The sequence below is a fragment of the Zonotrichia albicollis genome, chromosome 3 (genome assembly GCF_047830755.1).
Source record: "Zonotrichia albicollis isolate bZonAlb1 chromosome 3, bZonAlb1.hap1, whole genome shotgun sequence".
NCBI lineage: Eukaryota > Metazoa > Chordata > Aves > Passeriformes > Passerellidae > Zonotrichia > Zonotrichia albicollis.
The window spans coordinates 35,122,950-35,137,908 of record NC_133821.1 but is presented as its reverse complement, the minus strand read 5'-3'; the positions used below and the strand labels follow the sequence as shown (position 1 = coordinate 35,137,908).

At 44.7% G+C, this 14,959-nt stretch overlaps 1 protein-coding gene across 1 annotated transcript in view; it reads right to left on the bottom strand.

Annotated features, from left to right (window-relative positions):
* Positions 1-13,467, bottom strand: part of EML4 (EMAP like 4) — a 147,656-nt gene extending 134,189 nt beyond the window's left edge. Inside the window, exon 1 of the mRNA XM_014264391.3 lies at positions 12,984-13,467. Within this exon, the coding sequence (XP_014119866.1) occupies positions 12,984-13,008 (25 nt within the window). The 5' untranslated portion in view covers positions 13,009-13,467. The remainder of the gene's footprint in view (positions 1-12,983) is intronic.
* Positions 13,468-14,959: the final 1,492 nt, after the last annotated feature.

Genomic DNA, 14,959 nt, shown 5'->3' with positions numbered 1-14,959 from the left:
GGGTGCAGCTCTCCCCCCAGCACAGCAAGGTGATGATCACACCATGGTGATGATCTCACACACACAGAGCAAGGCACACTCCCATATCAGCAGTGCATTGTCCACCCTCCAAGCAGGGAATGCACTGAGAACACCACCAGAGCTTGACTCCATCTGGTTTGCTCTTGCTGACACCTTCAGAAATGTTTTTGTAATAACAAGAACACTGACCTGCTAAAGGACTACAAATTACTGCCTCAAAACTAAAACTGAGGGTTTTTATGGTAGGTAGAAAGTAGATGAACTGCTCAACATGCAGCTTACTCAAAAGGGAGTAGAAAAGTGAAATGCAAAATGAGAGCAGAACCACACATGGCAAAAAAAAAGATCACAATATGTAAGAGAAGAGCTGCAGTACCTCTTGGTAGTTATAACTACTCTCTATGACTGCTACGAGCCACTTGCTAGAGCAATAAAAGAGGCAGCACTAGAAAGCACCTAAATACAACTTTGTATGTTCAATTACAAAACTTATCTTACAAAAGATAAGTTTCCTATGAATTACATTGACACATGTGGGTTCAAAAAAACACTCTCAATAATAAAGCAGATACAACATACACTATGCATGTGAAACAGTGGGCACAGCAAGAAATCATTAACTTTAACACCACAAAAGATAAAAATTAGCTGTAAAAGCAGCAGAGAATCTCCAGTGATCTGATGCGGCACTTCCTTCTAAGTTTCACCTTGTACATGTGTAATTGCTGCAATAAAAGGCCTTGGAAAAATGGGTTACGTCAAACAAAACAATCAAACCAATAATGATTAACAAATAAGTGGAATGTACCTCAGAGTATAAAAAACTAATATAAATGCCTTTATGGTTATCTGCTATATGTTGAAAAAGTGTAGCTCTAACAAGTTTCTAAACACAGAAAGTTACCTACTTTCAGTGTTCTACTAGCATGGAAGGTGGTCCCCTGAAACTTTTAGAACATAAGCACACATGAAAAATTAGAAGAGAAGAGGGTAATTAAGAAAACCATATGGCAGCCATTATCTTACTGAATAACAGGGATGGTTCTTGTTAGAAGAGAACCAAGGAGCAGAATCTTTTTGGACTGAACAGCCAGTACAGTGCAACAACCAGCAGCACCCTTCTGCTCCAGGATGCCTGGAAGTGGCCCAGAAAGACATCATGTTATCAGAGCATCAAGGGGATTGAGTTTTGCATTTCGAGAATACAAATGGTTCACATAGCACAAGAGCTAAGTGACTAAAAGCTTTTCTAACATCTGTTTCCAAGAGACAGAAAATTGCTTCTCTAATGCTGAAACCACTAGAAGTCAGCATCTGAGGAGAGCACAGGTTAGAAAAAGGGTGATGTGACATAAAAGTAGCCCATGGCAAGCATGCCATACACAACCTCAAGAGCTTTCCAGCAAAAACCTGAAGTTAAATGGCATTCAGTAAAGAACAAAACAATATTCCACATGGAATAAAAGATTAAAAAATCCCCAAACAATCACAACAAGGCATCCACAAAGGTACTGGAGAGGGGATGGGTGGTTCTACTAAGTTACAGAGTGTTGGACAATCTGGGTGCCCACAGTGAGGAGTACATGTCACAGCAGTCTAACACAACAGGCAGAAACACGAGTTGCTCTGCAGAGCATCCCTCCAGCAGCTGCAGCTTGTCAACATCCCCATGAAACCCTCCATGAAGAAAATTCACTGGGGTGGCTCCTGCAGTCTCCCACTAGAGGCCTTCATTCCAGGGGCAAACATCTTCCTTTCCCTCCCTGCTACCAAACTGCTTGTTCACAAAGTCAAGACCATATGTGAGATGTAATTATTAGCATCTCCCCTATTTTTGTTGAACCCCATGGAAGTCTGTGCTGTCACACCGCCCAGGCTCCCCACACATCCCTCAGGACCACATCCACAGGGGAACCAGCAGAGAGAAGCAGAGATGGTTTCCATCTCAAGGGTCCTGCCCCAAATCCAGTGGGATCTGGCTCTGCTCCCCAGTGTGACAGTGCCCATGGGCAGCACAGGGCTGGCTCAAGGCCACCAAGGAGCCTGGAGGAGAATGTAGGACACAACAGGAACTGCCCGTGACAGAGAAGGGGGGTGTTAGCACACACATGAAAGCTGATGAGGCTGATGGAAATCACTATGAAATGGCTGTTTCTGCACCACTATTTCTCAACAAAGAATGATGCAGATCAAAGGCAGGAACCAGTACCCAAGGCTGTTAAGCCAGTACTGCAACACAAGCGTTGGTAACATCCCAGAGTAGTTAAGCTGATGAAGAAAACTGGGGTTCAGAGCCAACAGGGAAGTCTTAGATGACATCAAGCCTACCCATTTTTCTTCTAAAAATACATACCCAAAGAGTGTATGATAGTACAGAAGAGCTGTTTGCCAAAATGCAGCTTCTTAGCTGCATTCATCTGAGGCAAATCACTTTTTTCTAGTAAATTCCCCAGCTAATGAGTTTAACTTTGAAGGTATTTTGAGTTTTAACCCATATGCTGCATGTAAAAGACTCCATAAAAAGCAACATGGCAAAGAGCGAAAAAAAAATACAGCTACTTCAAAGTTAGCCTAAAGTTTTTCAAAACCAAAATACATTCTGCAATGCTTAAGATAATCAAGATCCAGTAATACTGACAGGAAACCAAAAGGTGCATTAATCACACATATAAAAAGTAAGTCCAAATAGGGCTACATTACATAAGAGGTAAGTTATATATAAGGTGGGGGTCAGTCTCCCAAGAAACAAGTGGTAAGACACACAAAACTGCATCAGGACAGGTTTGGATTTGATACTGGGAAAAGCTCCTTTACTAGAAGGGTGGCCAGACTCGGAATCCTGTAAATAAAACTGGGGGAGAGGGTAGGGGGATGTCAGTGAGTGTGTTACTATGTATATACATATGCAGACACCACAGTCTGGAAATTCCCCAATTAGTTCTGGAAACTAAAATAAGGACTATTAAACTTTTATCTGTTTAAATTAGCTTCAATTAAAGGCTGAAAGGGAGACATAAGTGATCTTATCAAACACAAATCTGCATGAATTGACAAATACAATTTAGGCTGCAAACACCCTACGCAAGCTTTCTTGTCAATTCTCTTTCACTTTCCTGCAATTCCCTGTCACTTCATCTACAGCTTTGGAAAAAACCACCCCCTTTGTGATCTACAGGAAACACACAGTAACATTGCCTTTCATTCACAAAAACCAGCAGCCAAATTAGAGCCCTTCTGCAGGTAAACCTGCTGTAGCTATAGGAGCAGGAAATTGAAATTTCTACTGCAAATAATAGTTAAGTAAATGCAGATAATTAAAAGCATGTTAGCAAGAATCTCTACACAAAAACCTGTATTATTTAGCTAGGCAATAACTGAATTGATAGGCAGAGATAAAATCTCCATTCTAACAATGCTTCAAATACCTTAATCCAGTAGTAAACAGCTTACACTCTTTGATTCTAAGGTGGAGGATGACTTCCACATTTGACTACTAACTAAATAAAATGCCCTCCCAAACTCATACAAGCAGAATACCATACACACATCCAAACATTCCTGTAGCAGAGCCACAAGCCTGGCACACACACACACAAAATCAATGATCAAATAGCTGTTCAAAACTCATATGACTTGATATAAAGAAAAACTGGTCTCCTATCTCCAGTTCAGTAAGTAGGGCGCCAAATTAGAGTCCCACACAACACCACACCAGCTCACTGACAAAATACCCCAAAGAAAAAGCAATATAAGATTCCTCCAAACAAATATTTCCTAATGCACACCACGATATTTAACCCATAATAAACCATTCTGCAGTACACTAAGATCAAAGATTGGCAATATCCACCAACCTGATGCCCACAGCTTGAATCCCTCCAGAGTTTAACTAACAACCATTAACACCCAATGGTTTGGCATCTGAAAATGAAAAATGGAAGTCTACTTCAGAATTAAATTTGTCTTTAGATGAGGCTTGGAGTAACCTGGTTGAATGGAAGGTGTCCCTGCCCACAGCAGGGACACCTGGAATTAGATGATCTTTAGGGCCCCTTCCAAGCCAAACCATTCTGTGATTAAACAATAACTTTGAGTCCATATCTGTCCACATCATGAATAAAGTGGGATTGTTTTTCAGTTCTTGGCTGGGTTGGCTTTAATCTTCAGAGTTTACAAATCTGAAGATTGCCAGCTTCTATCTGTTTTCTTTGCACCTAAACCAGCTGGCAGGCAAAAGCCTGAGGCGCGATGTTAACCTCACACAGAAATTATCTCCACACTGCAACAATTGTCCAATTGAATCCTAAAAATGTGTATCAGTTTGTAACACCATTACTGCCTAATATGCCGGATAGACTTTGGAAATGCACCACCAAAAGCTCTACAGCACTTGGGGGCCAGCATTTGTTTCTTCCTGTTTAGAGTTTGTATCAACAATTCCAATTAGTTGCTCTAGCAAACAGCACAGGAGTAGTACCATGCTGGAATACTATTTCTAATGAACCACTAATAAGCCAAATAAAGTGTTCAGGAGGAGAAAAAAAACTGTTTTACAAGAATCTGAACTGTTTTCTACAACCATACCTAAGACCCACTTTTCTCTATGCTTAAGAGGAAGAGAGGCAATTTCTATTTTTATAGCTCCTTTGAAAATATCTCAAATCACCCAACTCTTTGTTTAGAACCGACACTTAATCCCTCCAAGCATCTCTCAGAAAATACTACAGTCACAGATTATAGAAAATACAGAAAAAAGTCCAGATTTGGAGAACAGGGCTGCCAACATGTCATCTTTCTTCAATCTGTCATATAATTTTCATGGAAAAATGCCATCATTAAATGCTTAGAAAATAGACATGCAGATGGATTCAGTGCTGCTTCCTGCTTAACCTGTGAAAGAATATTAAAAAAAAAATTCAAATTATAAAATAAAAAACAAAACCAGAGTTTGTACTGCCTGTTATTGTCCTTCTTGCCTCATGGTTTTAATGGACATGTTTAGAATTCAGAAGGCAAGCACCACAGCCACACAAACCACTGACTGTCTGTCAGGTCTCTCTGATGGCATTTGCACAACACACTCTGGGAGAGGAGGGGATAGCAGCTCAATGCAGAATTTCATAGTTAAACAAAGTTGTAATTACCTCCTTGTTAGAGCTCTTGTTTAAAGAAGCTAAGTGATACTACACAGACATGAGTATTGCAGCTGAAAGAGTTTAATTTATGGTTCTGACCTCTGGAGGTCCCTCCTTTCCACACCTCTCTTTGGAAATACTGAAAAGCACATTTTTAGAAACGCTCTTCTGAAATTCCATTCAATCAAATTGTATCCAAACAACTCCCAAACGGTACCAGTGGCAATGCCAATCTTGGGTTCTAATGAAGGAAATATCCATATAATGCACACAGAGCAGGAAATGGCATGGTCTGCTTGTGACTGAAAAAAAGGGGGATGGAAACAAACTCAAGCCCATTCTACTACTGTTCTTTCTTACAGAGATGTGCACAAAGCTTATCAGAACATTGATGAGAAAGCAACATTTTTCTTCTGTTCTCAATAGAGAAGAAAATTAACATATAGTAAACTGTAAGGAAACTAATAGTCCTACCATTCATCTTATGTATATTTGGCATTGTTTAATTAGTTATGAATGTGCAGGCTTGCTTACCTCAGCCAATGAGTAATTTAAGCATTTTAAAACAATTTCTAGTACCCTTACGTCATGATCTCATTAAAAACCATAAAAAGTGGTGAAATCATTACCTCTTTGTTTGGACAGCAAATATAAATTTCTTGTCAACAGCCATTTTCTCGCTTTTGTGTCTCAACTCAGAATAAAGAAACCCAACTCTTTTGTCTTTAAAATTACAAGGTTCTCATGAAAACACTTTTTCATTTACTTTAACTAAACCACATTTTTAGATCTAACTAATTTACAGCATCCCTTTAGGGAGCCAAATCTGGGGCTTAGGATCATTTTTTTCATTTATCCACTGGGTTCCAAACTCCCAGTTTTCCCAGAGGATTATGGAAGCTTGCCAATTTAGCTTGATGCCTTAAGACTGTTTACACAAATCCAAAATACAATCAAACATAAGCCAGTCTGGTTTCAGCCTCCCCCTGCCACACTTTTTAAGCTCAAAACTGGCCAGAGAAATGGGAACCAGCTCCAGGCTGGAACACTGCCTTTAGAGCTATGAGTGGAGCTTCAGCAAAACAAGAGAACCAGGTGACAGACAACAGTGAATATTTTTCTCCAATTTAATTAACAGAAAATCCCATGTAATTGTACAAAATATATCACATCCATTTGCAGTGCACAGCTGTTGTTCCTGCTCTTGCCCCTCACATTGCATTTCTATTATGCACAAGAGTCACTCACAAGCACAAGCAGCTCCAGAAAGAAGAGATATTAAATACAAAAAGTAAGCCTGCTTCTAGAATAAGATGGATTTGCACTCAAAAATATCCTGCTAAAGAAGCTACAGGAGCATGCATTCCACATCACTAGATGGGGCAGGAAGGCAGGGAACACCACCAACCAAAGAAAGAAGGTGGATTCTGCAAACACTTGGTGAAAGGTGGTTGTCCTTCCCTGTGGACAGCACCGTCATGCAAAGCAGGGCAGTGCAGCCAATAAAGTCAGGAAAGGGATCAAGAAACCAGCAGTTAAAGAACAAGAAGACACAGCTATATTTAGTAAACAACTTGGACTGAAACTATCAAGGATAAGCAAAAGAGGCAAACCACAGAGAGGTAAAACAATAAAAAAAACTGATTAAAAAACCCTAGCTCATTCAACCCAGTAAGGAGACTCAGGGCAGAAAGCTTAATATTGTAGCACTCACTGATGGTTTGTAACATGAATACTTGCACCATGGAGTAAAAAAAGCCACACAAAAATAACAAAGGAAGCAGGAAGGAGGAAGAAAAGAAAAAGGCAAAATGAGAAAAAACTTTCTGCATGTTCCAAGATTAAGCAATAAACTCAGGTTTTTAATGGTGATGGTGTTGCTCTCCACATCCCACCCTTTCATCAGCACCACCCATCCACTTGCACTGATTGAATGATCTGTTCAGACTCCAAACTGCTCCATGGACACAAGCTTTTGAAAGCTGAATGCCCATATGTGTACTTCCTAAAGAGCACTCAGCCTTTCAGAAAAAAAATTGCACATCACTATGTGGTGTCCAGTTATCCATCCTTCAGCATTCAATTAAAGAAAAGCCCAGGAAACTAGAATTCTGCATCAATTTAAACAAGCAGATGAAGAAAAAGAGGCAAGCAATTCCTCTTTTAAACTCCTGGTGCTCACTTGTTTACAAAGAGGAAAAGCGAGGTGAGCAGTGGTTCCACCTGAGCTCCTAAGTTACTGCAGAAAGGTTTCTTAAAAAGGAACTTAATGAAGCTTATTATAAAGAAAAAAGTTCTTTATCAGGTGATTTTCACTTCCTAAACAGAAGAATGTCCCTACTAGAAATGCTCAACACCAGCAAGAGCAATGAGACTTGCACTGTCATCATACATGCCACGTGCTATAAAATTAATTATCCTCTACCAGCCTTCCCATTACATTATGTGTGGGTAAAACAGGAACAACATTCTTGGCCTTATGATCGCATTCATTAAGGATTAGGTTTAGCAAGGACCTAAAGAGAGACAGGAAAAATAAACCTCAGTAATTGATACAAACCACACCAAGAAGGGAAGCAGCTCAGAAGAGCAAGGAGTGACACGCAGATCACCCTGTACTTACTAACAACATAATCCACCATAATAATAATAATGTTTACAAAACAAAATGCTGCTTCAAAGAACTTCTAAGAACACTGTTCTTGCCCAATTTTCCCCTCTTACGTACTTCATGATATAAAGCATAAAAAATCCTCAGAGTAGGTTCTTTAGGCAAGAGACAACCCTGTCATATAACTCTACTGCCATATCAAAAGTATTCAGTTACAGAATATGAAAAACACACTGTGAGGACAGAAATTATTCTAAGCATCCCAAGCATTAAAAGCCCTTCTAAAAGAGAAAGAAATTCTAAGAGAAGTTGTTCTAACAGGCTCCTGTGTTTGAGATACTTCTCACAACGAGAGCACATATTGCCAATTACTCTGTGCAGAAAAGAATTGTTTTTTAAACACACAATCCTTTGAGTTTCAGCTGGCTAGAGAGCAAAGAGTTCCTCCTCACTGCACATGAACTAAGCAACTCTAGCAAAAGGTGAGCTGCAGCCACCAAGTTTCTAAAGCAAACAGCCTGTTCCCTCCTTGCTGCTGCAGTTTAATCCCCCCTGGCACCAGCCAAGGCCATCCCTCTCAGGCAGGGGAGAATGATGTCCTGCCAAAGTTTTTATTTTTCTGAAGAGCAGCACAGTGACAATAGCACAGAGCAATCCCACGAGCAGAGCCCTGTGAATTGGGCTGAGCTCGCTGTTGCTATGAGCAATCGCATTGCAGCACCACGGCCACTTCTGCAGTCTAGACGGGCAACGATAAAACTTAATATTCTAGCCCAAATAAATGACAAATACCCCACACACTCATTTTTCTCGGTAGTGAGCCCAGCCAGGGATGAATCATCATGCACACACGCTTTCCAGGCTCACGGCACCAGCGACCACAAGATCCTCTCTGCCTGAGCCCTGCAGCAGCTCTGCCCCCACAGACTGGGGGCTTTGGAGAAGCCTTACTGGGTTTCAGCAAAGCCACAGGTTCAACAGGCACTGCTGGTTCCTGCACGGCTGGGGAGCAGAACACACTCCTAACACTGCCTCAGAACCTGCCTGACACAGACAGCTTCTGCACCATAGCCAGGAAAAGAAATGGGGCAAAATGATATGAACTTATCTCCATGTCACCCCCCAGTAAGTGGTTAGCATATTAACTGCAGTTAGTAGCACTACATACACAGTAACAGATTCTTTTTTTATCATTTTGTGCAATATCTACATTTTGTTCTCTTTTATTATGCCTCCAGTTCTTCCTCCAGTAACAACAACAGCAGAGCAAAGCACTGGTCTCTGCTTCATAATTTCAGCTCTCCTTTACTTTCTAGTTCTCTGAAAACAAAATGCACAGGCTCAAAGGATCTTTTAAAAATTCCTAAATTATTCCGCTTGCCTGAGACTTCAAGATAAGAGTGATTGTAATTTCTCTGTGAAAATATTTTCAACCATAGAGAATCCTTCAGAAAGACTCCTTCTAACCTTCAGGGCATCCTGCACAGCTGCACAAAAGCCATGGCTTGAAATCAGAACTTGAAACTTCTCCATTTTTTTATGAGTTACTATTCTGCCAGACGTCAATAATGGAGAGAGTCCCTTTGAAATGCTCTCTTCCACATTGTCATCACACACTGGTGACAAACTTGGAAAAGGGTGTCGTGATTTATTTACTATAATCTGGTTAATGTTTCCATATCTTTGTTTACCACGAGTTATTGTCACAGAGTTCCATGAGCAGAAGCGTTCTCAGAAGGGAGAACAATGCAGCTGCTAAAAGCAATGGAAAACTGTCCAGCAAAGAGCACTCCGTGCTCAGCAGCCCCAGGCAGCCTGTCACGGCTGGCTCTTCCCAAGCCTAAATCGAGCAGATCCCACACCTTGGGCACCTCAGAGTGACCCAGCAAAGTCACTCTCGGAGCTGACAGCACCACCTGGTCCCACCTGCCCCCAGCTGAAGGCTCCCTCTGCTCCCCTCCCACATCTTCTCCCACTCCCCAACATACCAATTCAGGCAGAAACACACCGAAACAGCAGGGGCAAGCAGCAAGGCAGTAAAGTAATACAATCCCCAATGATACCTAAAAATCAAAATTACTCTTGGCAAAACTGTCAGTCTTCTGCAGCCCTCTGATGGGCAGGTCTGAACCAGCTCGCCCAGGGGCTCGCAGGCACCAGCAAGAGAGTGGAAGAGACTCAGGGCAGCAGGGCAGATCGAACAGGAGCCAGGGATGAAGCAGAACAACACTCATTGACAGACTTAGCTGCACTATTTCCCATATGGGCTTTTCTATTTGCCTTTTTTTTCCTTGTGCTAGAACTCTCTGCTTGACTCCTCTGGCAGAATGAGCAGTGTGTGCCCTGATGCAGATCTGTTTCGATGAGGACCCTGAGAGGCAGGGGAACTCGCAGCACCAGAGCCAGACGCCCATGCTGTGCTCCCGTCTCAGCCAGGGCACCAGGCAGAGCCCAGGCTCACAGACTCCTTGTTCCCATTCAGGAGCACATTCTCTGACTTGGAGGGATGCATCTGAAAAGCAGATGGCCAGAATCCACTGAGACCTCTGACAACCATCACACTGGTAATGCCAAATTTGAGATACAACTGTCCTACTTGAGATAATGCATGGGATTCAATAATCACTGTGATATTCTAAATGTACTGAAGTCACAGCAAACGGGAAATAACTCAGTGCTTTATCAAAATAATCAATACTTATTTCAACTGTGCAAGTTAACTCATAGCATATAGATTTATTTTTTTTACTGTATACAGTAATTGTATACTCGTAAGTAGAGTGCTGCATAAGCACTTACTAAGCCAATAAGCCGAACAATTTTCTAAATTACATATGAAATGGTTTCTTTCATCTGTTTATTCTCATAAAAATTTCAATGTGGAAGCCAAAAGAAAACAGCTGCGTAAAGTATTTTCAACTGCAGGAGACATGCAAGAAGGTATTTCTGCCTCTGCTAGAGGGCACAATCTGTAATAACATTTTGCCTTCCAGATAATGACAAGAGGCATTAAAAGGACAACTCGCTCTCTAATAAGCTCGCTTGACTGGTTGAGCATGCACATACATAGTTTTGCCAACAATAATTTTAATTAATTTTTACATTTCGTTCTAAATTACATTAATTTATGGCCTTCCTAAAAGACATTTAGCGGACAGCTAATTAAATTTAAACCATTAGATTTTAATTAGAGACGTTTAAAAAAAAGGGTCTCAGAACAATTCACACATCTTTGTGAACTCTATGTGCTCATTAGCAGCTAGAAGAGCCAACAAGTGATTATAAATACAGAAGAGAACTAAGCAGCATGATTCAAACCTGGAAACAAAAAAGTCACGAAAAGTTTCATACTTCAAAGCAAAAGATTCTGGGAATACCCTCCCCTTAGCCCAAGTCCAAAAAACCTCTGTGCATCAGTGCTTGCCACAAAAGCAAAATCAAAGGCCAACTAGCAGTGAATATCATAATACCCATTTTAAAAGGCTGAGCTGAGCTAAATCCTCATCAAATTCACATAAAATCACAGCGCCTTCCTGAACAAACAGTGAGACAAATTAAAGGTCCAGATGGAGCCCCTCCTTAATAAGGCACATGGGATGCCCCAATGAGCGCATCACGGCTCCAGCACAAGGTGCTGGGCCACTCGACAGTCCCACGGCACTGCCCACTGAGAGCCTCCCTGAGCAAGAAAGCAACGCTTTATTATTTCACAGTAATTGAGTTTTTCCTACTTCCAACAAAAGCCAGTTATTTCTAAATATCGACCTCTCTCGGGACCAATAGCGCACGAGTTAAAAGCAATATCGGTGCGCTTTGATATGGTGATCAGTTCTGCTGGGTTAAGAGGTTCATAAATATTAACCATGGTACATTTGCATATGTCACCCACAGGCACAATCTTCCCTCGGAAAACTGGGAACAGAACCCGTACAATTCCTCCATGTGTCGCTTCCTGATCCCCAGATCTGAAATGGCCATGGCAGTCACTTGAGCAAGGACAGTGTACCTGGCCAAGAGCCAAACTACCAAAGCATACTGTTAATTATGGTGCACCAGTTTGGGTTGGAGAGATGCCCAAAATGCTGGAGTTGACATTTCAAAAACCTGAAAGGTTAGGATCACACTCAGAAGTATTTAAATGAGTCAATTTTTCCAGAAAATTGAGAACTATTCACTGTTACCACAGATTTTACGGGAGTGACGTAAAAATAAATTAATCTTATTTTTAAGAGGCACAGATTTATTATTCTACAAGAGATGGAGTGAGTTTGATTACGAAACGCCTGCAATAGATGCAGCGGCAGTGAATACGATGAGAGCAGCAGGTAGGCAGCACTGCAAAGCCGATGGTCTTATAATTTGCAGAAATGGAAACTTACATGGTTTACAACTCTAACATTTGAATGTATATTCAGTTCACACGTGTAATCAGCAACACCTGGTAGCACACGCAATCTGTCTCCCGAAAAACTAAAAAACTAGGCTGATTTTTGCCTCAATAAGCTGGTGGGAATTTGCCGCAGCCTTCATAATACTGAAGGCAGCGCAGCCTATCAGTTTTCTGGCAGCATTTACACGAGCAAGCAGTAAATGTTTTCGCTCACGCCACGGCTCCGGCAGAGGAACCTGCCGCCGCGGCAGGCAGGAGCTCGGCTTCCTCGGGCGCACGGACGATGCTCGCACACCGGGAGCTGCCCCGCTAACATTCCCGCGGATGCCGCCAGCGCCCCCAAGTTTCCAGGGGATCTGCGCTCCCTCGGAGCCGCTCCGAGCCGGGACAGGGCAGAGCTGCCCGCGGCTCCCGGCGCGACACCGGGCCCGCCGCGCCCGGACCGACGGCGTCCCTCCCACCCCGCAGCAAAAGGGAGAGCCAGAACTCAAAACAACATTTTTTAAAACCCCAAACCACATAAGCCAAACCATCAGCCCAAAGGCAAGCAACTAGTTCTGGGGAAGCGCAGACCCACGGCGAGGGAAGAACAAAGAAGGCAAGTGCAGCCGGACCTCTCGCAACAGATGGTTTGAAGCTGACCAGATTTCGCGCTGGCATCCTCTCCCCTCCCGCCGCGGGCGGTGTTCGCACGCACCGGCCCGGCCGGCCCCGGGCAGCCCCAGCCCGCGGCTCCGGCATCCCCGCCGGCCGCAGGTGCGCGCCCCGGGCCCCGCCGCGCTCGGGCTGCCCGCGCCTCGTCCCGTCCCGTCCCGCCGCCACTCACCCAAACTCCCTGCGAAACCGTCCATCTTGCGCGGAGGGAGGCTGGTGCGGGACCCCGAGGCGAAGCCGCCGTCGTGCTCGGCCGGGACAGGTTCATTCACCCGCGGAGCGGCGGCAGGCAGCGGCGGCGCCGCAACCCGGCGCTCGCAAGCCGCCCGGGGCAGTGGCTCCGGCGGCTCCCCGCGCTCGGCGGCGGGAGGCGGCTCCGGCGGCTCCTCCTCCTCCTGCCGCTGCTGCTCCTGCTGCTGCTGCGGGGCCGGCGCTGCCCGGCTCCGTCCCTGCGCCGCGACCCCAGCACGGCGGCGAGTGCCGAGCTGCTCCCGCTCCCGCCCCCGCCAGCAGCGCCGCCCCAGCGCCCCGTGCTGTCGTGCTTCCGACTCCGCCCGCCCTGGCAGCCGCCGCTTCCCCTGCGGGCGGGCCGGCCCCGCAGCCGCCGGCGGGCGGGCAGCGCCCCGCGCCTCGGGCCGGCTCCCGCGAGAGCTGCGGGCGCGGGGCTGCGCGGGCCGGGCCGGACCGGACGGGCTGGGATGATCCGGGCTGGGACCGGACGGGACGGGCTATGGCCGGGCAGCGGCAGCGCCGGGGCCAGCGCAGCTTCCCCGGCGTGGGTCAGCCGGGAGCAGCACTCGCTTTACCTTCAGAAGCTCGTGCTGTCGGACGGGCTGTGGGTGGGTTAACTGGGGACTGAATGTAACCACGCCAGTAGTCACAACAGATCTTGTTAGGTGAATCTCAAAACCTTCGTTTAACTACCTGAGGGAAGTTTTTGCTCGCTGATGTTAAGCCAGAGGAACTGTCATTTCTTTACCCTTGAATTTCTTATAGCTCGGGCTGCATAAGCAGTCACTCCCGCTGCTCCCAGGCTACCGGGTTCCTGACCGTCCCCTGTAGCTTCCAGCCATGTGCTTGATGTCCGGGGAAAAGAGAAAGTAGGACCAGAAATTCGAGTCAGCCATGCTACGTATTATCTAATCGCACAACCAGGGCGATTTCGTATGTTAAGCAACATCATCGAGTTACATGACGCACTTTCTCCTTGGTCAGGAAAAGCTCCGTACCCCTCGCAACATCCTGTTTTGCTATAAGTATTTCCCTGTAATGCACTCCGGGCGAGTGCCGCAGTTCCACAGAGGCGTGGGTAATTGCCTCCCGAGCACGGCCCTGGCATTTGCAGCTGGGCCCGCTAATGACAGCCTGTGGATGTTGTTCGACAGGACTGGGGAGAACTCGGAGCTGGAGAGCAGCACAGACCGGCTGGAGCAGCCCACATTTCCCAGCACTTTCCATCCACTTAGGCAAAAGCATCGCTATCTTGCTGATCTGCAATGTTCAATAAACCCAGGAGCTCTGTGCTTGCTCACATTAGGGAAAAGCGCCTTGAAATTTTTCATCAAAACCTAATCTCCACTGGATTTTCCAGCAAATTTTGCTGAGCAGGTGCCACAGCAATGAATTTGAGTGCAGCTGCCAGTCAACTACATTAATAATCCATCATCACACATCCTGTAGTCTTGTCAGAAAAGATGCCCTGTGTTCGATCTGCTATAAATGAGCCACCATTAGCTGCCAAGGTCTGGTCTTAATTACTACCAGGTGTTAGAGTTCCTTACCTGCACTTGGAGTGTGTTGTAGGATGGCTCTATATAGGCTATTTTCATGGGCTTCTAGCTATGAGAAATGGGCCCTGCAGCCAGTATAGTCCAGTCAAAATTCCCTTTAAAATGCTTTACAAACAAAGGCAAGAAGAGCCAGGCACTACAGCTCCAGTCCTATCTCCCAACCCCCCATTCATTGCTTGCCTCAGGGCAGGTTTCCAAGATGTTCAGAGCATTGGGAGAACACAGAGAGAAATCTCCTCAAGCTAGGAAAGGAAAAGTGCCCTGGGAATTCAGAACCGGTGCACAATTTTCTTCAGGAAAAAAGTCTCTTTCCCAGAGACAGAACCTTATGCAAATTCTTCAGGTGGGACTTGTGTGC